This window comes from Haemorhous mexicanus, chromosome 1 (assembly GCF_027477595.1).
Source record: "Haemorhous mexicanus isolate bHaeMex1 chromosome 1, bHaeMex1.pri, whole genome shotgun sequence".
Taxonomy (NCBI): Eukaryota; Metazoa; Chordata; class Aves; order Passeriformes; family Fringillidae; genus Haemorhous; species Haemorhous mexicanus.
The window spans coordinates 58814420-58841242 of NC_082341.1; the positions used below are offsets into that span (position 1 = coordinate 58814420).

The following is a 26823-nucleotide window of genomic DNA, read 5'->3' on the forward strand; positions in this document are numbered from 1 at the left end:
TTGTTTTTCAGGTAAGAAATTCTGGAAGGGCTACACCTTTCTGTGGTCAGTATTATTACAGATTAAAAACTCCACACTGAAGTAAAACTCCGTAAGAGCAGCAAATCTAGTTTAGAAGTATCTTTGCCAATATTTCCAGTAACTACGTACAGAGCTGAAATTTAGAAATAGAAAGGCTAACATCTTCAACAATCTATTTCACTCTTCAACAATCCATTTAATCTTTCTGAGAGAAAAATTTCTGGACTGCAGTGAAAGCATCTCCAGCATTCTTAGAATGAGTATTTGCTGTTAAGTTGAAACCACTCTCTATGAAGTTGTTCAATACTGTCACTTTCAGACTGCCACATCCCAGGTGTCTCTCTCTAACTTACTGAATACTTAGGAGGGATTGCCTATACCATTATACAACCAAATGACTAAAATATACACTAAAGATAAATTGTTGCAAATCTGAGTTACTCAGGGTTTTTTGAATCTAGAAATTTTAATGCTGACTTAGTTAAAAAAAATAAAAATCTTCTGATCAACTGTGGCAAAAACCATTGTCAGCAAATCAGCATTTTCAAAATTAAGAAGGATTCAGGAACTTGAACTTTGGTCACAAATGTTTAAATCAACTCCTCACTGAGGCTGAGTTGATATGAAACACAAGAAAAATGAAGTGATGATTGGAAGTGTATTTCAGGACAATATCCATCCTTTGGAAACTGTATGTTTTGCACCTGCAAAAATAAGCTAAACAGATTATATCCCACCTAGAACATTTGACTCCTAGGCCTATCCAAACATCTGACCAAACCAGACACATACATCTGGCACCTCCAAACTATGTCTCAGTAGTTCACCACACCTAAGTTTAAAATGACTGCAGAAGCATGACAGATACAGCACAGTACACTAAGCTGCATCCCTCATGGATCAGGCAGTACAATTCTATCTTCTCTATGCTTGGCCATCTCATTGCCCAGCTATCCAAATCCACCCCTCTAAAAGCTAAAGTTTTACTGTCTGAGACTTAGCTGTCTTTCTAAATGTAAAAATGACAATGACAGTTTACTCCAAATGATGATGATTATTTATTACTATCATGTGAAAAAGATGAAAAAGTAATTTGTAGAAAGGAATCATTACACAACTCTAATTTCTGATCTACCATCCCCTCCTTCTATCTGACCATCTTTAGGGATGCTGAAAATCCCTTCTTTTTCCTGTCACAGCAAATGCTGTTTCTCAATATTCCTAGAAGAAAAGCAATGAAATATTCATTTATCAAAGAATAAAAGCTCAAGACTTCAAGAATTGGAGTACTCCTCCAGGATTACCAATTATTCAGTGGGTTTTGACCACATCAATTGATTATATCAATTATTCTCTCTGGGTGCACTGAAGATGGGATTTAGGCAAAATACTCAATAATGTGGATATTAAATAGATACCTCTGATCTGTGGGCAATAAATAACTTTACTATCTGAATCTTGAAGTTTAAGTTACCACATAAAAAGGAAGTAAGGGGCACTTTATTCTGGAAAAATAAAGCTAACCTTCTCTTAAACAGTTACATAATTTACCATCCCAAAAATTCATTCTAAGTACTCTTAGTTTTGCTTCAAACTATACTATATTATAGTATAGAACTATAGGTGCTCTTCTATGGAGTTAACTTTTACTGGCATCTTGATTTCAGAATTCCCTCCCAAAATTATTTTCAGAATGTCTTCCCACCAAGTGTTTCATATTTCTGAATTCCTTCTCGACCATTTAGGGAATAATCTTTAACTCAGTCCCAAATCAGCCTAGTAGGAGTCCATGTCTTGCTCCAAATCTACACTCTCAGCTTTGAAATGTGCTTGACAGACCTTTAACAGCTACACACTACTGTATGGAAAAAGGAATATCTCAACCATAAATTCACCTTCCTGGGGAGGAAAACCAAGCAAAATAAAACCAATCTCAATTTGTTCCAAGGATTCATTTAAACAACAAACTGATTTTTACTACCTCATTTGCTGTCTTCAATAAATGACAGCAGTCCCTTTTTAATACAGCTCTACGAAGCAACAGTGGTCAACGTATCAACTGTCCTCAAAAGCTTAAAAATATAAGTTTTACTGTATTGTAGACAAAAAAGGCATATGCATGTGACTTTAGGTTCAACATAACTCTGGAAAAGTCATATTCTTGTGCAGTATCAAACGGAGTAAAAATATTTCGTGCAGGATAGAGCAGAAGATGCCAGTTACCATATGCTTGTTATTTCCCCATTCTCATCACTTATAAGTCTTCCTAAGATTTGATGCATTTGTTCTAAAATCAACACTCTTTCCAACTGCAAATGTACTACAGAACACATTTTTACTTTTCAGATATGCAGGCAGGACTACAGATTCTTAGGTAAAAATGTGTGTAATTCTAAAGCTACACACTGCTTTCAGAGAAGTAGAGTGTACCACAGAAGTAGCTGATTTTTATAATAGTAACTCAAGTTAATATTAATATTACAATAATTTCAAATAACTCAAGGCCTATCAGGCTGAACACAGGAAAAAATATATATGAACTAGGGACAAAGTATGGGAAATCACAAACATAAAATTAGGAAAGACTTGATAGAGTGAGTTTGCATAACCAGCTTGATGTTAGGCAGCCACATTTTTGTTGCTCATTTTTACTGTACTGTGTTTTTATTAGATCTCTCTTGCAGCAAACATTTTCATACTAGTGTCATGTTTAAAACTGAGCATCTGCATGCTTAAAGTTTCTCGCAAAGGTTAGTAGCAGCATACAAGGCATTCAAATAAAAATTATTGGTAACACTGTAAGAGTTTCACATAGAGTTAAGAATAAAAACAGTAATTCAGACAAAAACCTTTGAGCTCCAAAAAGAGCGAAGCTGGTCCTGCAGTGCTGGCTTGACTGTCTGAAAGTTTATAAAAACAAAATCCACTAAATGAAAACCTTTTCTTTTTTTTTTTTTTTGTTTTTACACAAAACAAAAGTAACAATCTAAATTCAAAAATTAAGACAAGCAAATTTCCATTAATGATGACTTCTGCTTGCAAAGCAAGCCTAAAAAGTCTTACCTTTAGGCTAGGTGTTTGGGTCTGGTCGACAGTAAATCTCATTAAAATATTGAACTGGAGGTCATTTGGAAAAGATTCCCTGTAAACAAACAAAAAAAATATTAAGTTACATTAAATTTTCTTTTAAGAACTGTTGAGAGGCACCAAATAAGCCCTCACTCCTCACAGTAAAGCTTAAACTGCTACCAGGTGCCAGTGTATCTCACCTTTCAGAAACATTTACCTACCATGTTAAGGACAAGATTTAAGGAATTCCTGCTATGAAGCAATTATAGCTAGAACAGATAACGCCAGTAATTTGGAATGATATAATAATGCTATGCTAGAATTCTGATTCTAAGTCAGGCTATTAGTGAAGTCTGGTGAGAAGGAAGGGAAGACAGAAAGCAGATCCATTATTACCATAACTCCTTAAAAGTTAATGCTGACGCAGAGATGAATATTCCAGTGAAACTTTCACAGCAAAAAAAAGAAGTGCAAGCAAAATTTCTACATCACAAGATGAGACAACAAACATTCACGTCTCAAATGCACATTCTGGAATCAGCTAAGTAGTATCATATTAATTGTTCAGCACTGAGGACTCAAACCCTTTCGATTAAGAGTCATTTCATAAAACCAAAATGCTGAAGCAACAAGGTTTACAGAAGTTTCAAGATCTGCTATGAGCTGTGCATTTTTCCAGAAATCAAACAGCACACCAAAAAAATAAAAGCAGCAAAAACCTTGAAAATAGCTAACAACTATGTTTATTATTACTTTTTAAAGAGCTCATTACACATTACCTTGTGACATCAAGTGCCTTCTGAACTTTTGCTTGTACAGACCCAAGCAAATCAGCACCCATTTTTTTCAACAGCTGTGTCAGCAGTACAAACAGCCAGTCCTGCAGATCTTCTTTATGGACCTGGATGAAGTCGACCAGTGTCTCCAAAAACATACTGAACACCTACAAGGCAGAAGAAGATGGAAAGAGGGTAGGATGGGGCAAAAGAGGAAACGACACTGACATATGCCGAACTTACAAACGAAGAAAGCAGTAAGGGAATCAGAGGCAGAGAAAGGCAGTGTTTTGCAGCCAAGCGGGAAAAAAAGGAAAAAAGAAAGGAAAAGAAAGAAATCTGCCTTGCTTTTTCATTGGATTTTGATATAGGAGAACTTTGGAAATGTTAGCCGACTTCTGTAGAAGTTTGACAATTAGGTATTCCATGCAGTTTCGTCAAGAAAAGGAATGCTTACTGTGATGGCTGGCGCAACCTCAATTTTTCCAGTAAAACTTAATTTTTCACCCTCTCAAGCTCTATCATTAAGTTGATTTGTCATATGCCTCAAAGACTACAAAACCACTTTCTTTAAAAAATCAAAAAAAGCTGCTAGAATTCTTTAGTAAAATATTAATTTTAAATATCTGCATTATTAAATACTGCAAAATGATGACAAACTGGCCAATTCCTTTACAGAAAATACTTGTAGAACAGAACAAGCTTTTTCTACTATTGCAGGTATCCCAACACAAAATTATTCACCACAGTAGGGAAAAAAGCCACAATAGACTGCAGATTGGCAGGTGTTTAAAACACAGAAATACTTCCATTTTTTTGAAAACATAATATCCATTGTTTTCTTTTCAACAAATAATGTTGAAAAGACTGCATTAGATAAAAAAACCCACCAAAACAAGAAAACCAAAAGAACCAAAACCATGTATATTTTATGGGACTCACACCAGGAAGAAGGGCTTTTTTGGAGGGAAGGGGTCAAGGAGGGTGTGACAAATAGGTAACTTTGTTAAAAGAGTTCTTTTAATATATCTTGTCTTAAGTTTTTTCCAGACCTAAGTGTGAAATCAGGATGTATACACTCTATACTTGTGTGGCTCATGGGTCTCCTCTTTCTCTTGACAAGACAAATGGGTGTTTGAGCTGAAAAAATTCCTTCACAATGCACACTCCAGCACAGAGTAGAGTACAGAAGCCCTGTTGTGGTGCAAAGAGGGTTGGGCAGAAATTGTCTCCTGAGCGTCTGGATGCAAGGCTAGAAGAGCTGGTGCAGAGCAAGGGCTGAAGCCCCACATCCTCCTGCAGCTGAACTGCCTTGTCATTAGGCCAAGTTCTGCTGCTTCTGTGAGAGTGGAAAACCCCAAATTGCGATCACACCTCACACAGCTGCACACACTAGGCCATGGAAGCAGACTTTCTCCCACAGCATTGAAGCAGCAAGGAGGAGCTGGCATAGGCTGCTGCATGCCTTCTTTGCTGAGGAAATTTGATCGCTTTTCATGATGATCATCAAGTCAGGGAAATCAAATTCACACCAGAAAGCAGAAAAATTCCACACAAGTTATCTGTTAAAGTAGTGCCTCCAAACTTACACTAGAAATAAAAAATAGATTCAGATTCATTTTATTAGGAAAGGTTGGACCAGATCATCCTTGAGGTTCCCTTTTAACCAGGTATTTTATGACTCTTTCAGGATCTACTGGAGATGTGGGGAAATTTTTTAATAGATATCTTAAATACTGAAAAACCTGTGTTAGAAAGAGAACAATACAAATCCCTACTCAATATAAAGCCCATCAGGAATAGCTACTTTAATTAACTTTGCTTTTGCTACAAATTACACTAAATATTGGGGGAAAAAATTGCCAACTTCTGTGCTGTCTGTGTAGATGTATATTCAAGTCTGGGGTTTCAAAATTACCCTGCCAGTAGTGGGCTAAGACTTTTATGTGCAAGGCTGGAAACATCTTCTGTCTCAGGCTACTGAAACTATACAGAATTTTGTGGCTTCAAGCAGTAGCCACAGTTATAAGACAGAGGTAAAACCAAACCAAATATGCACTTTCTGTATTGTAATACGGAGCCTTCAGCTTTCACAGCCCTAAAGTAAGGGGAAAATATACTTAAGCAAACAAACAAGTTCTGGTGCTATAAAGATTACATTGTGAGTGTGTGGGGGGTGTCTCACAAAATCCTTCAAACTGAACTACACAGCTCAGCAGAATTTAAACCTGCACCTGTTTCATTGAGTTTTCAGACACTGACACACATGGCTTTTCCATTAAAACATGGAAGCTGAACAAACTGGTTACAAGCTCTGACTTGATGGAGTAATATGGACTTCTTACGACACTTCAAACATGTAAAATGGCTTAAACTGAAATCATTATAAAGTGAATTATGATTCACTATGGCTAAAGTACTCTGAAGATCCTGTGCTAATGTTTTAGCTGTTAAAAATACACACAATTGAGGACTCAGCTTTTTTTTAAAGCTTTGCTTCATTTTAGATTTACCACAGAGAATATTTAGAGAAAAATAAGTCAAGTAATTTTGTTGCATTTAAAAAAAAATACTTTACCTATCATTTTGTCTCAGCATGAAGAATTTAAGAAGGCTGAAAGAGCATTTAAGGTAAAGGATGAATTTGGAATGGAAAATGGAACTCAAGCACCTATATGTTGAAGAATGTACGTGGGTACTGCAAAAATTGCAGTTTCTGTTTTTATGATGCAAACTAAAATACTGAAATCAACCTTCTAAAGTTCAAGTTCATAATAATTTGACAGTGGAAAAAGATAAACAGATATGGAAATAATTATAAGTGATCTAACTCTAAAGTGAATTATTTCAGATGTGCCAACCACCACAATATAAAGCAGGAATGCATAACCAAACAATGTCAGTTAATTAGTAGATAAAGCACATCTCGAAACTTTACCACACGTTTTACTAATTGTTTATAGCATTTTATGATTGCAAAAGGCTTGACACTGCATGAACTCTTTGGGGAAGAAAAATAGAGAAAAGGGGTTAATTGCACATTCATGCAAAGTAAGGTTAGGCTTCCAACAAATACTGAACCAACTTACTCTCTAAAGAGAGTTCCAACACAGGGGACAGCATGCAAAACGAAACAAAAACAGAACAGAACAGAACAAAACAACAAAAAAGGGAAAAAGATAAAAACACACAAATTAGTGGCCATCAATACAAAGTTCCTGTATGGAATATAAACCAAAATAAAACAAAAAAGGTACTTCAAAACTTTAATGACAAATTTAAGTAATTTTATTGGGATACCAAATTTAATTTTAAAATAAGCACTTGGCATGTCCTTTAAGTCATTCTCCTATTTTCTCCTCCAAATATTATTACTCTCTTATTCTATGCAATTCCCTCCATCCAGATATCATGTTAAAGTAAACCTTATAAAATCCCACAAAAGTGATGACAGCATAATTCCTACAGACACTTGAGTAGAGTCTACGATGAGATTTATGTAGGTGTATGTGTGTGATTAAAAAAAAAAAAAAATCACAGCTCATGAACTCTTAATACTTAAAGGGTTTTCCTGATAACATATTGATAACTATTAATAGTTTTGCAACACCAAAAAGCAGGCAAGGTTTCAGGGACTGGAACAGCTGCACCACAGGTTACAACACAGGCCAAATTTTTTTGAAGCTACGTAATTTCATATCACAGTGGCCAGTACACAGAACAATCAATTGAACAAGTCAATATAACATTTTTAAAGGCTTATTTAAAAGGTAAAATGCTCTTCTAGCTCTGACATATGCATTACTGCAATACTAATTACCACAGAACAAGCACACTTAAACCAAGCTGCTATTAACAATTTGGTAATTACTTCAAATATTCCAGCAATATTTCCATATTTAATATTATTTCCTCTGCTTTCATTTTTTATGTAAAGTTGGGTTTTTTTTAATTGCTTGGTTTAGTCTTTTCTTCTGGATTTCTGCAGTATGTGATCAACTTTAATACCATGTTGCTGTCGGCAGTGCAAGTTATTTACAAAATACACGGTGTCAGAGATAGCAGCAGTTACTTTTTCCAACAGGAAAAATAAAGAGGACAGATGAACACAAAAGTTAACCTGTGAAGACCTCTCATCACTCTCAATTTTATTTTCCATTGCAGCAATAATAAAAAATTTTACATATTTTAAAAAATATGTAAAATGTATTGCATAATCAAAGTAGTTTTTCAGGATTCTTCTGGGAAAAGTCAATACTTCTAAAATAATACCCTATTATGAATTCATCTTTATAATTTTATTAATTCTGAAATACCGACACAAAGTGGGACATGTTATACTCAACATAAAATACACCACTTCTTCCAAACAAGCCTATAATTAAATAAAATATAAAGTTAGGCATTTTTTTTACATTATTACATTTATTAGGCTCCTTCCTTACCTGCATTCCCCTCCTGCTATGAGAAACTGCAAGGTTTAATCAAGCTGTACTAGTAACCCACCTCCCATAAAAACTGTAAAAATACTATCGTGCAAAGTAACTCACTTAAAAAGTCTTTAATGGTCTTAGAAAACAGAAGCATTTTCCTTGTTATATCATCCATACTGAGTCATTACCTAAGTAAAACTGAATAAAACAGCACATTTTCTTTTATCCCAAAGTATAGTCTCCTTATGAAATACTAAAAAAATGACGTAAAAATTATTCACCAGTCTCAAGTGCCAGACCTATCTACAAAATTCATGGAAGACATCATAAGCTATGATAATACACAATGTCCTAGAAAATAACTAAGTACACATTTGGCATAGTTTATCTGATTATGTATGATTTAGTCAGACAACTCTATTTGTAACTTAAATTACTGCAGAGCCTTTTCTTCTCACTGAGAGAAAATCTATACTTGTGTTGAAGTGGCCCCTCTAAACAACTTCTTAAAAACACAGATTTTCAGCACAAACCAGTGAACTACTTCAATGCCTTTTATATGACATTGACCCTCACTTTATTTCCATGATCCTGCAGAAAAAGGGTGGAAAATTATCTTGTTCAAAACTCCAAATTAAATTAATTGACATCTGATACCATTAACTACTTTTGCTTGTGAAATTCTACATACGCAAATATCACTGACGTAATTTACCATACCTGCCTTTCTTTTATGTTTTCAGAAATTTATTGAAAATAAGAAAAACCTACACATACCTTACTGTGAGGATCAGCAAACATTCTTGTGAAGATCTCACACAATCTTTTCAACTCAACACGACTGTCAAAATGACAACAATACATTAGTCAACTCCCCTGCTAGTTCTGCTAGAACACTAATGCACAGCAATCAGTGAAATCACCAGTAAATATTGAATCAAGTAATCTAGTAAATTAAGTTTTGTTTGAGACATGGATAAAAATGTAATAGCTTTCATCTAAAATGAGACTTTAAACCTCTTCAAATGTCTCTTTTAAACTGTCTCATGTATTATACCATACTTTTGTAACAGGGCAGATACTGAAAAAAGTGCTCTTAGTAGTGAGTAGCAAACTATTTCTTCCGAATAAATACCCCCAAAATTATAGCAACAATAAAAAAAAGGCCTTCTATTGATAGTAGACGGAAGCATCTTATGAACCCTCTGTATGGCAAGAATTCTCAATTGTGAATTCCCTACATCCACTAGTATATAAACATACACTAGTAGCCAGAAGTGAGAAAAGCTTCGTTGTTCCTTCCCCCATCTTACTCTCAAAGACACACCCTGCCTTCCCTCTCTCTCTACCTCCCACCAACATTGAAACAAGATGTTTCTCTATTGAGATGCCATCCTACCTTAGAGTTCTCTGGTTCTTTAGTAAGTTCTGCAGGCCTAGAAGGCCTTCCTTCCTCTCTGACCAGTTGGTGCTGGCACAGCGGTTCAGGACCTCAGCCACATCTTCTGTCTGCCTCATGTAGGTGGGGATGCTCCCGTTCCTGGAGCTGTAGGACCTTTCTGAACAGGCACTTGATGCATCACTGTTGGCATCATCATCTGAGTACATCCCGTACGATTCGTATCTTCTTCGCACGGGCTTCTTCTATTGTACAGAGACACCCCAGATCAGCACTGATTCTCAAAAGGATAATACAACATACCCATAATGGGTCAAAACACCAACAGTTACAATAACTGGTGTGTCCCCTACTCCCTGCAGTGACAAATGGCTCCAACCATTCAGCAGGTCAAACCAAGTTAATGAAAACATTTTGAAGTATGGCTTACATGATATTCCAAATATAAACCCAAAGCAAACGCAGAGAAGACATACGTTTGATGAAACATTTAACTTTAGGTCTTCTTTCAAGAACCAATGAAATTGCATAATAGGGTGACAAAAGACTGTTGCAAGTTAGTTATTTCACTTCATAGCTTTATATAAATTACAGAGTTTAAGAATCAGAGGTCTACACAAATTTTGACATTTTAACTCATTTTGTATCAAACATGTTAATATCAAAATATCAAAATATTAAACTATTAAAGAAGAAAAATAGTTTCTATACCTTAGTCCGTATGTCTCCTAAGAGCTGTTAGCAGTAAATTATTGAAAAGAAACAGAAATTGAGAACAGGAAGGTAAGGCATAGCAGCACTGTGAGTAATAAACTTCCTGCCACTGGACAATATAGAGTCTTACTGTAAATTTTGTTCTTAGCTCTCTGTGTCTGATTAGCATATCACATAATGTCAAGATGTAGTTTGCTAAGTTTCCATTTCCAGTAAAATATTACATATCATGGGCAGGTTGGTCACAAAGACTTCTCTGTCAAAATCTTTGTGTCTTACGTGGTGATATTTGAGCATGAGCACATGAACTTTACACATGCAGTCAATTGTTACTTAAGTACAAAACCTTGATTTGAACTATTTAACTTTAATATCTAAATTTTGTCATTGCAACAATTACAGTCAATGTTCTACAAAAAAACTGACTACATAATGCAAAATTCCAAATCTCCTAAAACAAAAAACAAGCCTAAAATCTCCTAAAACAAAACAAAACACAATATACCAAAGATCAGAGGAGGGGAAAAAAGCTATCTATCCTAAAATGAAAAAAACCCACACACCTCTGCAAAACAGCTCTTGCCATTCAAACTTTGGAGCTGAAGTCAGCATTTAAAAACTCAGTTTTGTGGAAGCAGTAGTACAAGTGATTGTTTTCCCCTTAGTTACCACTGCCATGCACACAGGGCTCTCATTTTTAACCATGGAATAACTTAAAGGATATCACAATACTAATCACAACCTAATCAGTAAAACAGGAAACAAGCAGGCTTACTGTCAACAGAATGATCATACATACATGTGTGAGAGAATAACTGAAGGGAAAAATCACAGAGATGTTAAGTGTTTTGGAAAAGAGAAACCATAAGGGGAAAAAAAGATTTTTCAGCAAATGAATCTGAAATGTCAAGGATGGTACTAAAGTAAAAGACAAAAATATGGAAAGATTTCCATTATTGCTGCATTTTATACAGCAATTTTCAAAATGGATCTTGGGCAGAAGACTGACACCTCTTTGGCTTCACCACCACTAAAACTGGCTAAGTATTTTTCCTAAAATAAAAAAGAGTAACACAATCTGGAATATTTTTGTATTTATATTACGTATGTCAGGACTCTGCCTTCTACCTTTTAAAAATACCACTATGAGTGTGAATCTTCAGTCTATGGTAAAACAATAAGTGTGTTTATTACCAGATTTCCATCTCCATGGAGCCATTTCTACAGGACAACCTGTACCATTTAGAGCATGGCAAGGAACGAGGCATGCAAGTACTACAATAATAAAATTATGCAATTCTTGATCCTTCTTTGTCATGTCAGACTCTAGTTAAAATATACAAACCAATTTTCCTCTAACATTTCGAGCAGCATCATGATATTTTGGATTCAGATAATGTTAACCAATTTCTTTGAAGAAGCTTTATTGCTCCAACAAAGCCGGACATATTCAAGCCTCAAGAGCACTCACTGGAAACATGACTTGCTCCTCAACTTATATTCTTACTACATTATTTGCCCAGCAAATTTGAAAACTAGGAGGCTGCAAAAAGTACTGAAGATATTCTTTGTGATGCACCCATGTGGAGAGGACCATAGCACAGACTTTCCAGTTATAGCCAGAAAATTTCCAGGTTCCATAGACTATTTTTCTATTGTTCCCTATTCCAAAATCCAGACTGACTTCCAGTTTACAAACCAGCATTCACAATTAATGCTGAAAACTTCTAGCAAGTTTGTAGTAACATAAAGGGGAAAATGCACTCAACTTCACCATGACCTCTTAAGCAAGATTTCACAGATATTCTGATCTCTATGCCAGTGAAGGCACACAAATGTTAAGCTAATATGTCAAGAAAGAAGTATTAACCAAGAAATCAATAAATAGTCATACTAAGAATATGACAGAGTTCTTCACATTTTGAAATTTTGTTTCTCTCTATTGAATTATATCTGACTGTTATTCAGAGTCTAATTTGCAGTTTTTTACTAACTTTCAAAATAAGTTTTTCTTAAACCAGAGAAATAACCATTTCTTTAAAGCATTCTGGTAACTAGAAAAAAGATACTTACAAGTATTTAATGAGATGCAAATAGCACACAATAATCAATAAAATGTACCTGATTCATAGCAGCAGTATTTTAAATTAACCAAGGATTTCTACTTGCTGATGTAAATATCAGAATAGGAAAATCCATCAGGTGTTCAGTTTGTCTTACAGGGGCAGGAAGGCAGAGGAGCCAAACCCACACTTTTAAAGAACAGCATAGATTAAGAAAGAATAACCAGTTTTAATTTAGTGCAATATTTTGAAAACTTAAAGAAAAACGAAAACTAAACTTATGAAATGCTACCTGCTGTGATGGTTTTGGCTGGGCTAGAGTTAACTTTCCTCACAGTGGCTGGTGTGGGGCTGTGTTCTGGGTTTGTGGTGGTGGATTATCCACACTGTAGATAATATAGTGAGGTTTTGTTATTCCTGAGCAGGGCTCACACAGAGCTGGGACCTTTTTTGCTTTTCCTACTGCCATGCTGGCCAGAAAGCTGGGGGTGAATGGGAGAGTGGGAGGAAACAGCCAGGACAGGTGACCCAAACTGACCAAAGGGACATTCCAGACCACGTGACATCATGCTCAGTATATAAAGTGAGGTGAAGAAGGAGGAAGAGGGAGATGTTTGGAGTGATGGTGTTTGTCTTCCCAAGTCACTGCTGTGTGTGGCGGGACCCTGCTCTGCTGGAGATGGCCTGCTTGTGGGAAGCACTGAATCAATTCCTTGTTTGGCTCTGCCTAGGTGCATGGGTTTTGCTTTCCATATTAAACCTGTGGCTTTTCCATTTATCTCAAGCCACAGGTTTTCTGGCATTTACCCTCCTGATTCCTTCTCTGACACCAGTGGTGGGAGAGAGAAAGAGAGTGGCTTTGTGGGGCTTGGCTGCCCAGCCATCATTTTCTCTTTAGTATCAATTTCACCTGCTGTCAGACAGAAAAACTTTAAATGGCACCCAGCCTTCTGGTAAGCAGAGGGCTTTAGCTGTCATCATTTCCAGCTCTAACAAGCCTTCAACCTATCCTGAAGTTTTTCTGGCTGTTGTGAGAAAACTGCTCGTTAGTTCAGCCTGCTCAAGTGGCTCCTTAGGCCACTCCAATACAACAGTCCAAGACTTCCTATCTGCCATGAAAAAAAGCATTCTTCTCAAAAGTTAAAAACTTTTTTTTTTTTCTGTAGGGAATGAAAATTCCAATACTTGCAGCTCCAGCAACTCAGTTTCTTTTTTATTCCCCCACCCCCCCGCCCCGAGAAGCCAATACAACAGTAATTTACAAGTTGTTCTGCATGCTAATGTACAGGAACCAAACACTTAAAGAGCCTGCAACCCACACAAGGTAAGTGTGTGATTCTTACCAAAGCATCTGCTACTGCCTCTTCCACGTCAGAACCTGTGTTCAGAACTCGCATAGCGCTGACTGATGACGATAATCTACTCGACTGACTAATTCCAAAGCCAGTACCTGTTACAACAACAAAAATAAATACAAAGAATTCAATCAGAATAGAAAGCTGGCATGTAAATATCACACTGACTTATAAAAACCCAAGTAGAAGAAAAGCATTTTCTTAGCATTTTTAATAAGTTATGTAGTGGATAAAATAACCATTTCCATTCTGAAGTCTTTAGTGGTACAGACAAAAGTAAGAATTCAAGTAAAAAGCCGGTCACCCACAAACATTCTGTTCCAACATCACATGGAAAAACCCCTATAAAACAATGGTTTTATTTGAAAGAAGTTTTGCTTTTTCAAAAATTAATGTCTTCTTCATTTTGGGTTTTTGTTTTCATTTAGAAAGAAAGCAAATACAATAGGAAGGCTATTGAGATTGTTGATTAGAAAACTACATGCATAAAGAATGCTCTACAAATAATAAACAAATAGAAAACTAAAAAAAAGTTTTTCTGCAAGTAGAAAAATGTTAAGGAAAAAAGGATTAACATTGGAGGATAAGGGTGAAGACAAAATCTAGCAACATAAACACAACTATCTGGATTATTAAAACCACAAAACTCAAATTAATATAAATAATGCTTTCTAAAACTGAACTATGAAAATAACCAAGTGGGTGGGAAAAAAAAAATCCAGGATGACTGCACAGATGACAGCAAAGGGTACTCATCCTTCACCTGTGGCCCCATAAGCATCAGGAGCGTAGAGGGCACCAGTGGATCTGGAGTGATGTCTGGAAGCTGCAATAACAGGATTAAATACACCCTATCTATGACCATGGAATCAAAGTGCTGCAATAGCTGCTCAGGTGAACAAGAGAATATTTATCAAAAAGATTCAGCTTAAGCACAAGAAACTGAGTATTAAACAGAAGCAAAAATCTTCAGAGTAGCTCTTTGATTATACCAAATATGATTATATAGGTTTATGTAACTGGACATTTCATGCATAATTTTTTTTTAATTTACAAGATTAAGAGCAGGGTAAAAGCAAGTACGTTTAAGTTCAAAGAAGAAAAGGTACACAGACACAAATGCACACACTCACACGCAAACAGAATCAAAAGAAATAGCTAAAAAGTTATCAGTCCACTGACACTGGTCTTGCATTGTGGACTTAACCAAATTCTGTGTGCTCCAGTCAGAACCAGAGCTCACATATCAAACATTAACTGCAAAAACTGCCTCCTGCACAAACCTGCTGTGTTGGCAGCTGACAATTTGTAGACACTTGAATTCTTGCCTATGTTGCAGACAACTCAACCTCAGTAAAAACTCACCACTATGTAAATGAAGTTAAAATTAGCCAATTATAATTAAAAGTTTAACATAAGGCAACCAATGCAATTAATAATTCACATACTTACTATTTTATTTAAATGAATAAAATGTGAAGCTGAAACACATGTTAGTTACTACAGCTCATTAAGATTCTTTAAAGGTATGGCAACTGGAAACTGAAGATCCTTAAGGATTTCTGAATAAAACTGAGTACCCCATTCCTTACGGCACTTGTATAAAACTGCTTTTTTAGTAATTCTGAAGAAGCTGACTCACCATTGCTAGTATTTTCTTTCTTAAAACAAGCAATTTTTAAATTAAACGTTTTTTAAACAATTCAACTTTTTTCTTCAGTTCACTTAAGTCAGAATTTTATTGCCACATAAATGACAATTTAAACTTGAACCCAAATGTCCACCCACAGAGGCAAAACTCCTAGATAAAATCTTACAATTTAATAAGCAACCATAAATGCACATATCTTACTCCTTCTGGATATATAAAGTAGCACAAACAGACAAATCAAATTAATCATCCTTTTCTCTGATTAGCCAAGACCACTCAAGAGTCTGATCTGAATCACATACAGGTGAACCATGGACCAAACAACATTTTGAGAAAGACATTTTAACCTGAGTGCACTTCCACAACGATCCTAAGCCCTGTAAAGATCCCAGAAACAACACTGTGTCTTTCCTCATTAACTTCTCCACTCCTTACATAAGGTACAGTGATGTACTTTATTTCTAAGTAATCCTACATAAAGATGTTTGGCTAGGGCATTTTAGTTTGGTATTAATGCTTCATGGAATGCTTGGTTCTTCAGAAAGTGAATCTCAGCATGGAAAAGGAGACAGGACTGAGGGTGTCACAACACAGACATCACAGCTGACAGCTCTTTAAATACAAGCATTAATGGGATAAACTTTCCCCTTACTTTCCATCAATGAACGCTGAAAATTACAGGTTCAACTGAAAACTAAAAATTCAAACTTTGGGCAAGAAACTTGAAATGACTCCTGCCCCTACATACTTTTGAAATATGCTATACAAGTTTTTAAGATAGTGAAAAAAAGCACTATATATAGGGCAAAATGTACCTCATTCCAAAACATATTTTCAAAAATATTCTCTGTACCCCTCAAACTGCAGAAAATGTCAAGTATTTACTTTTGCTGCATTTTTTTAAAGTATGAATCAAAATAAGACTTTAAATGGACTCACACTAAGATGAAATGAATGATTTCTTAGCTAAAATATGGACATTATACTAGTCTGATATTTAATACTGACTATATTTAACAGAAGTAGACACTTCTATGTAAATTACAAATCACTTGCTTCTTAATGGCTCTTATCTGCCAGTTTATAACATTATACTGAGATGTGAGATTACATAAACACTTCATACCAATGCATACAGTGAAGCAATTATGTAGCATTTAGGTCATTTTATACCCTAAAGGGGGATAAAATCCATTCTATTTCATTTGTGTTCATTAGCAAAAATTTCTGTGCTGACAATGAGAGGCAATACAAGTTACATTCTCCTATTCAACCCCATGTCAAACTGCCTCTAGATACACAGAGCTGAATTTGCCATATTTCATCTTTCACTTGTACCAACAAAACAATGAATGACATTTTAAATCATTCAAATTAAAAGTCATACTAAAAGAAATCTTCATTGATTCCCATTCCGAGTATAATTTCTCTTGTTTTTTTTTTAAACCAATGCTGGATTCCTATACATGGTACTTTGCATTCTCTGCACTACCAGACAATTCCACCTATTTCACTAGTATAGGTACTTGTTTTGATATCTGAATTATAAAACTGAACTACATAACTAAGAATAAAACCTCCAGTGGCATCTATCCCAAATATCTCATGGTATTGCCTAATACAACCTTCTCAAGATAGCAAGCATTTGACCAATTACAAAATGTAAATCTGATCTTGAATGCATGTAATTCAAATCAAGCTGTAATGCAGCAAAAGAAGCACCAAGAGTTCTGCAAAACACCCTTGTTTTTAAAAGAACAGAAGGTACATATGTACTTCAACACAATCTCCCAGCCATGTTTTAGAAAAAAAATACAGGTTTCCTAATGGATCCTGCATAACATCCACATTTAGTATCATTTCCCAATTAAACAGCATCTGGGCAAACTAGCATTACTTACTGAAACAGCTTTCATTCAATTAATCTGTACTTTCCCAATAAAACCATGGCTGGCAGGAAGCCCTAACAGACCACAACATATGTCCAGTGCTAATTAGGAATACAGTAGGGTGCCTCAATTTGAGATAGAAACCAGAGATTTACTATTTTCAGACTATGTTTAACAGCTAGTATTATGAAGTCCTTAACTGTAAGCTACACTGAACAAAGCAAATATGAAGGATACATACTGAAGACTATTTCAGACAAAGGTAACACCAAAAAGAGATCTGTTTCAGATTCAATTGCACAGAGTGTATTATTACCAAACAAGCAAAACAAAAACTCAATCAACAAACCCCCAATATGTAAAAGCATTTTAAGAAAAATTTACTATCAACTTTGTAGTAACCTTGTCAAAAATACATGGAGATGAAAACCTTCCCTAATCCTTAGCCAACATGTTAATGAAATAATATAGTAATATCCTTACGCCTCATTGACATCTCAGAAACACACTGATAATCTTGCAAAACCTTGCAATTCATGTCAGACAATAAGCTGCTGACCATATAGCTAAGGGGACATAATTAAGTGCATTTTCTCCTTACACACTAGAATAATTCATTGACTAGGTAGAAAATTTTGAGCAACAGCTGACCCTGGACTCAAGTACCCAAGCAATGAGTGCTGCAATAAAAAGATAAAGAAGCCATTTCAAAAAAACATCCAAAACCAGGAGTGCCTTTTCAAAATGGCACCTGGACACTGCGCATCGCACACCTTTCTAGACTTGGTACTTCAGACTAAGCCTAGCAAGCCTGTATTTTCCCTGTGTGCAGCCCATTCACACTCTGCTCAATCCTCCATCGAGGTAAGTGGGGGGAGAGCCAAAGGAAGGGAGAACACGGTGGCCAGCTACAAGCTAAACGCAGGAGGCACGGATTCGTTAGGCGCACGTAAGGAGGGGCAGGGACAGCCATGCACGACAAGGCTCCGAGTACTTACCCAGGGGCGGGAAAGAGCGGACAGGGCTCGTGTCCCTGCTACTTTCACGGCTGGCCTCCCTGCTGCAGCCCTGACTCACACTAGGCCGAGGAATGCGGCTGCCTCGCGCTAGTATGATTCAGGGTGCAGACAAACAGCGGCACAAAGGGAGAAGACATAAGAAAAGTTGCAGTTTTAATGCAATTCTGTTCCGCAGTAAGATCAAAGATGCATTTCTAAGAAAAGACATTGATGATTATGTCGCATTTTAAGTCATAACCCTTTTTACAGACTTTCTTGATTGTGCTGGGTTAGTCTAAATGTAGTCAGTTCAATGAAATTACTTTTTTGCACAGCTTAAAATGGAACTTTACTAATTCTTTACACAGTGGTTGAAAGACCCGTTGGAAAGGATGGAGAAAAAACGAGCAACATTGAGTAATGATTCAGAATTTGTGCTTAAGATGAAGTTAATCAACAGTAGCACCAATGGAAAACTCCACAGCTTTATAAAGAAGGAAAATAAAATTATGCGGCTAAGATAAAAATCAACAATACAAAGGAAGAACAGCATCAATACCATTAAAATCAACAGATGTTTTTCAATAACATTGTGTGCAATAAAGCGCAATCGAATTATACTGAGGCTGAAGACATGTAACCTTCATTTCAGCATCACAGCATTTACACATGTGCGCACACATACACGGAAGACATGAAGTAATGAAGAACAGATTTCCAAAATGGTATTACACTTTCATTCAAAGGATATGGGTATTTTGGGCGTGAAGTGAAAAAAAGAGAAGGAAGAAAGGGAGGTGAGGAAAAGAACAACTACAACATTCTGACAAGACAAACCTCAAATTTCAGTTTCAGTTTAAAACTGTCTTGTGTATCAAAAACTAGCCTCAGAAAACAGCCACGTTCTAGGACATATTCTATTTTTTCCATCCACCTATAATTAAACAGCAGCTGTAGATATCCAGCACTTAAAGTAAGAAGGGCTATAAAAAGAAACCAAGAGTTATTTAGTTACTCTTACCTACTGACAACCTAGAAGGACTAGCTTCTCTACTGCATCCCTGACTTCGTGGGATTTTGCTCCGTTTTTGTGCAGCTGCAGGATTCACCAACACTCTCTGAACTCCTGTGTTCATAGTGGAAAGCGTGGTTGTTGTCAAAACTCTTCCAGGAGACCCCGATCTACTGCCAGCTGGAGGTAGAATGAATAAATGTTAGCAACAGCACAGTGGACAATTAATCATGGTTAAAAAGAAAATAATACCTGAAGTTAGTAGGAAGGTGGTGGGAGACTGAAATGATCAGGAAAAACTTACAAGGTAAAAACATGAAATAGAATGCCTCGGTCCGAGTTCTTACAGTACTGCATATAAGGTAGTTAAAATTATCGATGCAAGGAAGCACTTGACATGGTATTTAGCACTACATGAGCTCAAGAAACCACAATTATTATTTCTGGACTTTGTCAAGAGCTCCATAGTCCCAAATATGAATGTGTTCTTTTTTTTTAAGCTATGTGGTCCCGCTAACCACATTTTCTATTAATAAAGAAAAGCAAGCAAACTAACCTGTTGGAAAGCTAAAGGGAGAAACTTTAAACTAGGATTTCATAACTATCCCAGCTCTTCCAACGCAACCAATTTAGAATTAATTAATGTGATTTTCCTAACATTTGTAATCTTCTCCCTTGCTTTTAAATGCATGGTGTCTTCAAGGACTATTCTGACATTAAAATATGACAGAAGACAGAGTACTAATGTACATTTCTGTGGAGCTTACCCCACAAATGACAGAAAATCTTCAATTAGTTTAAAACAAGTTAAAAATTTAACTAGGATACATTTAAGTGCCTTAAATTTCTGTTAATTAAAACTGTACAGTACAAAGTACTACAGATGTACCAGGTACACTATCACTACCAGAAACTGTGGTCACTTATCTTTAATTTCGAAATTTTAGTTACAGAACATTCAAGTTTTAAGTTCTTAGTAAAGAATTCATTCTTCCCTAGCTGTAACTAATTTATATCACCAGCTGATATTAATATGTTGTTTCCAGCTGTACAATTCAAGAAATATGACCAAATAAAAAGCAAAAGAGAATTTCAATCAAAGACTAATTATATACAGTTTTGAACCCTTCATTAATCTTTAAAATACAATCAGGTAACTGTATGACCACAGTGATGCTATCAGATTTACAGACAACATGCAACTGTTCAAGTGAATTTCATGGGTTACTTCTTATGAAACACATTGAAAAAAAGATACAAGTTGACTAAAGCTTGACTATATGGGAAAAGAAACAAAATCCCAAACGAAGTAAAACATATGCTGGGTGGAAGAGAGAAATCTAAAAAAATGTACCATGCATGTACTTTCAGATTCATTGTTTGAATTCAAACTTGAAATTATTATTTAGCAAAATCCCTTTTCCAAACTATGGGCCTATTCAGCAGAAATGATAAATAAAGTATTATGCAGCCTGGAAAAAAACAAGCACAACTTGTATAGCAACAGAAGAATAAACAAACCTAAAAAACTGCTGTTATGTGCAAAAATTAAGGGTTTGACTGTTTCTTCATATCAGGGTATTTCAACTTAGACCTGATATTACTATGCTTTCTTCCTTTTTTCTAACTCTTTAAAACAGTAAAAATATTGTTGAAAGTTTCACAGTGGTGCAGACTGGTACATTTTCTTCAATAGGTCAGAAATCTAAAAAAACTTACTCTTCTCAGAATATTCAGAAGAACCACTTGTTCTAATACTTTATTACATCCTTCTAATAGTCTGACCTGCAAAGCGTACCACTGCAGCGTAAGCTAACTGAATGCAGCTACACAGCCTGAAACAGCAGCACTGGCATACTCTTGTCACTGTTAACCACTACCACCAGACCTAAGTGAGCTGAATGATGAAAGATAGATTACTAAGGCACTACTCCAAAATGACAAACCCTTCCCATCTCTCCTGCTTCCTACGTAAAGATTGCACCCAATTAAGTTTCGTGCAGCATATGGTAAAAAGCCAGCCAGAATTTCTGCTGAATAGGGTCCTTAAATGAGGTATGTCAAACAGGTGATCAAACAATGATGTGTACACAAATTCTGTAGACTCTTACCACCAATGGGGTTAGCAGACTGTGATCCTGAACAAGTGTAAAGGCAGGATTAGGGTAGGGATTTATAATCCATGAAGAGGGAGGGAGCAGAGCAGATTAAAAAATGAATGGCAAATGGAAATAAGAAAGCTTTAGTCATTTCACACAGGAAAAAAAGCCACAAGGGGGTTATGCTAAAGCAGTGCTATTAAGTATCTTCCACAATTGAAGAATTAAACTCAGATGCTATGTACAAAGCAGATGAAGCAAAGCTGCACAAGCAAATTACAATTCTTCAGCTTTCTAATCAACAACTCAACACTGAAGAATTAAATTTCAATTAAGCATGAAACTGTAGCCTGGATATTACTTGAAAAGAATATTACATTGCCAAAAAGGTTCAAGAAGTCCAACAGCTGAACAAAAATTACACACAAGATCAAAACTTTGTTTTTGAGACACAACAGTAAAGGAACTGAGCTGCAGGTGCGGTGGATGACCAAAACAAAAATCCAAATTCACAATGGCATAACTGAAAAGACTTGCATAGAATTCTTTGTTTTCCTCGTTAAAAGTAATCTTGAGTACGAAAGGAAGAATTTGTTTCCATTCAGAAATTCTCTGAATGTCAACTGTAATGCAATTTTAGAAGACTCTGTTAAATTACCCGACAACCAAACTGGAAAGAAGAGGAAAGAAATGTAACCATTTTTTTCCATAGGTAGGAGTAAAATAAAGAGGCATTTACTTTATGTTAATTTAAAAATAGAAGAGTAAAGGGCTTTTAAAACCCTAAAAAAATGGTTTTTTGTAGAAGCATTCAAATTTGCAAGTCTTTCGTAAAATGATTTTTGAACAAAAGATAGCTGTAACCCAAAAATTAACAAAAGCATCTGTGCTAGAGTGGTTTTTAAAAAGAAAAAAAAAAAGCTTAAATCTAGTATGAAGCTATTCTCTCATTATATAAGCTGGGGAACTTAAACAATCCCCTGTATGGAAACATTAAGCATCACACTTCACACAATGCTGTGAAAATTTTCAGTCACATAAAGAAGCATCACCCAAATAGCTGGCATACAGTCCCTGAGAATTCTCCTTCGCCTGTCCATTTGTATTTGCCCTGTTTATCTTCCTTAAAACATCTCAGAATTCTTGTTCTCCCCCACTGACAGGTTATAATGAGCTATTTGAAGCAACTGGTTATGAACAGAAGTAGTAATAGAAGGCTGTAAAGATGCATTCATGCATTTAATTTTCACACATCATCACATGTAGTCAGATCTAGTTATCTCAATTTATCTCTTGAGACATTAATACTGTGTAAAAATGAAAAAAAACCACAACCAACCCTGTCATTATTAGTAAAAAAACTGGAAAGGCCTAATTTTGCTTCTCTGGATATACAGTTATTTAATGTTATATGACAGTGATCATCACTAAAGCATTATATTGCTACCTAAATTTATCCCCTTCCCCAGACATTTATCAATTATCTTCACTTTTATTTTCACTTAATCTTCACAAATTTACCAAATCTATTCAAAGGGCAAAAGTATTTTCAAAAAGCTTAATTCCCAACTTTCTAATACTAATGAAAAAATTGTTACAGACACTGCTTATATCTTTTCATAGAAGGGAATAAGGAATTAGAAGGAACTTTACCTTCCCTCCCTCTTAAATTATTCACATATTCTTTGCTTATGGTACAGTGCTGCAATCTGTAAAACAAGTTTTGCAGAACTTTTGTCCCAACAACTCCTTTGAAGGCTCTCATTTCACAAACACTTCTGGGACCAGAGTATAGTCAAAGTCCTTAAGGGAACAACTTCTACTGAATTTTAGTAGTAGCAGTAGTAGTAGAATTTTAGTAGTGATTCCACTGAATTTTTAGTATGCTACATTTATCTGATCACATTGTTTGAAAGCTTTATTTCAGAAAACCTGAAAACACTAGATCAGGCTTGATCCAACTGTACTTGTTGGGAAATTAAATTATGCAAAACTGAATGGCAAGTACTCTAACAGGAAAAAAACAGCTACTACCTGCTTTTTTAACTTCTAAAATAATTCTAATTCTATTTATAATACATGTAGTCACTGCTATGAAGATAAATGCTTCTGCCATTAAATAAATTATTAAAGGGTTTTATTAAAGAAAGTGGATATGGTTAGTGATAGCAAACTAACTGTATTGAAAATTTTAAACCTGGTTTAGAACATTAGATCTGACAATTTATACACATGGGAAGTTAATTTTAATTTTATTGTGCATTTGTCTTCTTTTCATTAGTTTAGCTGCATTTCACTTAATCAGACAAAGGTAAGAATCTGAAAATGCTACAGAGCTGAGTCAGAAAATGTCTGTTGGAGACATGAGATGTGTGGACAAATTGCAATAGGTCAGCCGGTGCCAAGAATGTGAGGTAATCAGGTCTTTTTAATTAATGACCAAGCGCTTGGCTAGATCTGCTTTGGTTACTAAACACACAGAGAAAATGACTGTGGATTAGCTGACACATATTAAATTGCTTGTTTTAACCCTTTAACTCAACACAAGCTCAGTAACTGATTGTAATGTCAGGGGTTAGTATTTTTCCTTCAAAGAAGAGTTAAGTAAAGACAAAAACTGTAATACAAAAAGAAGGAGTTTATACCCAAGAGCTATAGCAGTGCCTAGCTTAAAGAAAATGAGTATTTCTGGCTAAAATAAGACTATTTTAAAAATGGAAAATTAGGTCTCTCAGGTAACAATGAGGACATCATTCAGCCTACCCATTCTTCTCTATTACTAGTCCATGTTTATTGGCCTTTGATGTTGGGGAAGTCAGAAAAGGGGGGAAAAGAATGTTGAGAAGTTATAATTGAAGACAGAATTTAAGGATAGATTTCACTTCCTACTACATTATCTAATTTAATTGGCAAACTAAGACCTAACCTAGTATTTTGTCCAGAGAAAAACAACATGAATCAGAAAAGCATGCAAATACCACTGACCCAAAACACTGAAAAAAATACCTTCATTTTGGTCTGGCGATGATGAACCTAAGGCACAGAACAACAACTCAGTATGTAGCTTTTTTTTATAAAAATTAACTTTGACTGTAGCCATTGGTCAATGAATATATGCTTAAGCATTTGGCCTCTTTATCAGGTATAACTGATAAACAGAAAATACATACGCTGAGATTGTGACACCACTTTGGTTCTACTCCGTCCTCTGGAATCTGTTTTAGAATTTCCAATACCAACAGAAGGGGTGGAGAGCTTTGATCGTATACGACCTAGAAAAGAAAAAGGGCATTAAATCAGTTTTTCACAGCCATGCAGGAAGCAGAGCATCAGTAGTATTTACTAATATTTTCTTAAGTTTCTGCATATAAAAGAAGCGTAATGTAACTGAACTGGTGACAATTCGCTTGGGATAATTAGTAGAAATTTGAACACCTTGAGGAATTTAATAGCTGAGGAAGCAAGATACTTTTCCTCTGACGCTACATGTTTCATCAAACAATTTGCACATTACACCTTCAACACCCTGGACTGGCTAGCTAGGTCTTCCTTCCAACATATATGTGTCTAGTACATTAAAAAAGGGGAAGTTTACTCAATACAATACAATGCAAACACTAATGTTGCTGTATCAGGTACAGTCTTGTCATGATTACTCAAGCTTCTATCTCTACTTTTGCTGTCATAAAACCACAGATTCTGAGCTTTCTTCCTAACTTTACTTCTCTTTTTAGAAATCTAAATACTAGCTTTTTTTATTACTGAAGATTCTACTGTATTCCTGGCCCCAGTCATACAGACTTCTACAGGATTTCCCAAACCTTGTAGAGCGTTTTGCAAACACTGAATGCATTTACGTACTTCTCATGACAACATGATATAAAGAAATACTACTCTCCTCACTAGACAGAAAAGCCAAGCAAGAGACAAACTAAACTAAGTATCTACAAATTAAACAAGAGATTCACTTTTCTCTAGAATGCCAAATTCTCTTGGGTTTGGTCAAAGCTTTCTTCATTGTTAGCCATGTTCCTTGTAACATCCAGCATATACAAAGAAATTACAGAAGAAAGGAAGATCCCAGTTGTCTGAATTATAGCTATCTGAAAGATTGTTCATAAAAGAAAATAGTGTTGTATCCTACATTTCCCAAGCCAACCTCTCAAACAGCAGAAAAACTAAACCAAAAGCAAACTCATGCTAACCATAATTCTTCTAAGCTGCAAGAACAAACCCCAGAAAGTCTGTACAGGGTGGATCTAGCTCGACAAGCTCAACACTTTTAAACACAGCATGATTAAAATATTTTCTAGAGATGCTGAGTCAATATTTGATCTAAAAGAATTAAGTACATAGACTGTTATTTAATTCTAGCCTCTTTAGGCTTTCCACAGCAGAATTTGGAGATCAACCAAGTTAATATTATTAATCCAAGTAAAGGGAATAGCCACAGATGAGTCTATAGGAAGAGAATCAGGATAAAGGAGGTTATTCACTAGAACAATAGGCTTAGCAAGAACAGTTAGATTAACTAGTCCAAACTCTACTAGTTATCCCCGTGCAATGGCAATTGAGAGCTGTGAGACTGCAAGGCATGTAACAGCATTCAGAATTTGGCCCAAAACCTAGGAATACAGAGTGCCACTATTTCAATACTATGTTAAAGTATCACCTGGAACCTGTTTCAGTTTTATCAATGTAAAATAAACCAGTTTGTGTCTGTGAGTTAAATGAATTGTTAACTCATTTGGAGCCTCTACATCCATTCACTAATGGCAGGTTTAAATGCTAATAACAGATAGAAAATTAACTTCCAAGTCTCACAGAAATGAGTAATAGTAGCACCTGCTTCCCAGAGCATGAACACATTTGATGAAATATTCTGTGACAAGACTTGCTTTAAAAAATGAATGCAAAATTATAAAGCCCCTGTATTTTCACAGTAGAAATGCTAAGCAATGGTACTTAAGACTGCAGATGAGTAATTGAGAATTAAAATAAAAGCAAAAGAATTTTAAAAATACTACATAACAACCAAGTATTAGATGCATAAGCTGTTAGCCCATAAGCCCATATTTGTTATGAACCTTCACAAAGCCCCAGAAAGACCAAGTTCTACTTTTAAAGCTTCATTTGTTTCAATGAAAATACGAAGCTGAAAATATTAGCTAGTCTAACAAAGTAGTTTCTTACCATCTTCAGAAGCTGTTCCTAAACAGAAAAAATAATAAAATACATGATATTCCAAACATAACTATGTCTTTGAAATTTCTTTTTGAGATTAATCTTGGGAATCTTGACAAATTTTATCAAGTCAAGAGAGCTAAAGCTTTTATGTTTGCAA

General features: G+C 35.5%; 1 protein-coding gene across 13 annotated transcripts in view; it reads right to left on the reverse strand.

The window, feature by feature from the left end:
- CLASP2 (cytoplasmic linker associated protein 2) overlaps positions 1–26823 on the reverse strand; it is a 147602-nt gene that overhangs the window by 22452 nt on the left and 98327 nt on the right. For 3 of the 13 annotated variants that reach the window (XM_059850460.1, XM_059850435.1, XM_059850533.1), the window contains 10 exons: positions 26673–26690; positions 24650–24751; positions 19390–19560; positions 18369–18476; positions 14594–14656; positions 13819–13925; positions 9699–9943; positions 9077–9140; positions 3870–4033; positions 3085–3163 (listed from right to left, as the gene is read on the reverse strand). In XM_059850460.1, the coding sequence (XP_059706443.1) occupies positions 3085–3163; positions 3870–4033; positions 9077–9140; positions 9699–9943; positions 13819–13925; positions 14594–14656; positions 18369–18476; positions 19390–19560; positions 24650–24751; positions 26673–26690 (1121 nt within the window). The remainder of the gene's footprint in view (positions 1–3084; positions 3164–3869; positions 4034–9076; positions 9141–9698; positions 9944–13818; positions 13926–14593; positions 14657–18368; positions 18477–19389; positions 19561–24649; positions 24752–26672; positions 26691–26823) is intronic. The other 10 variants (XM_059850469.1, XM_059850452.1, XM_059850495.1 and 7 more) reach the window with 8 other exon arrangements.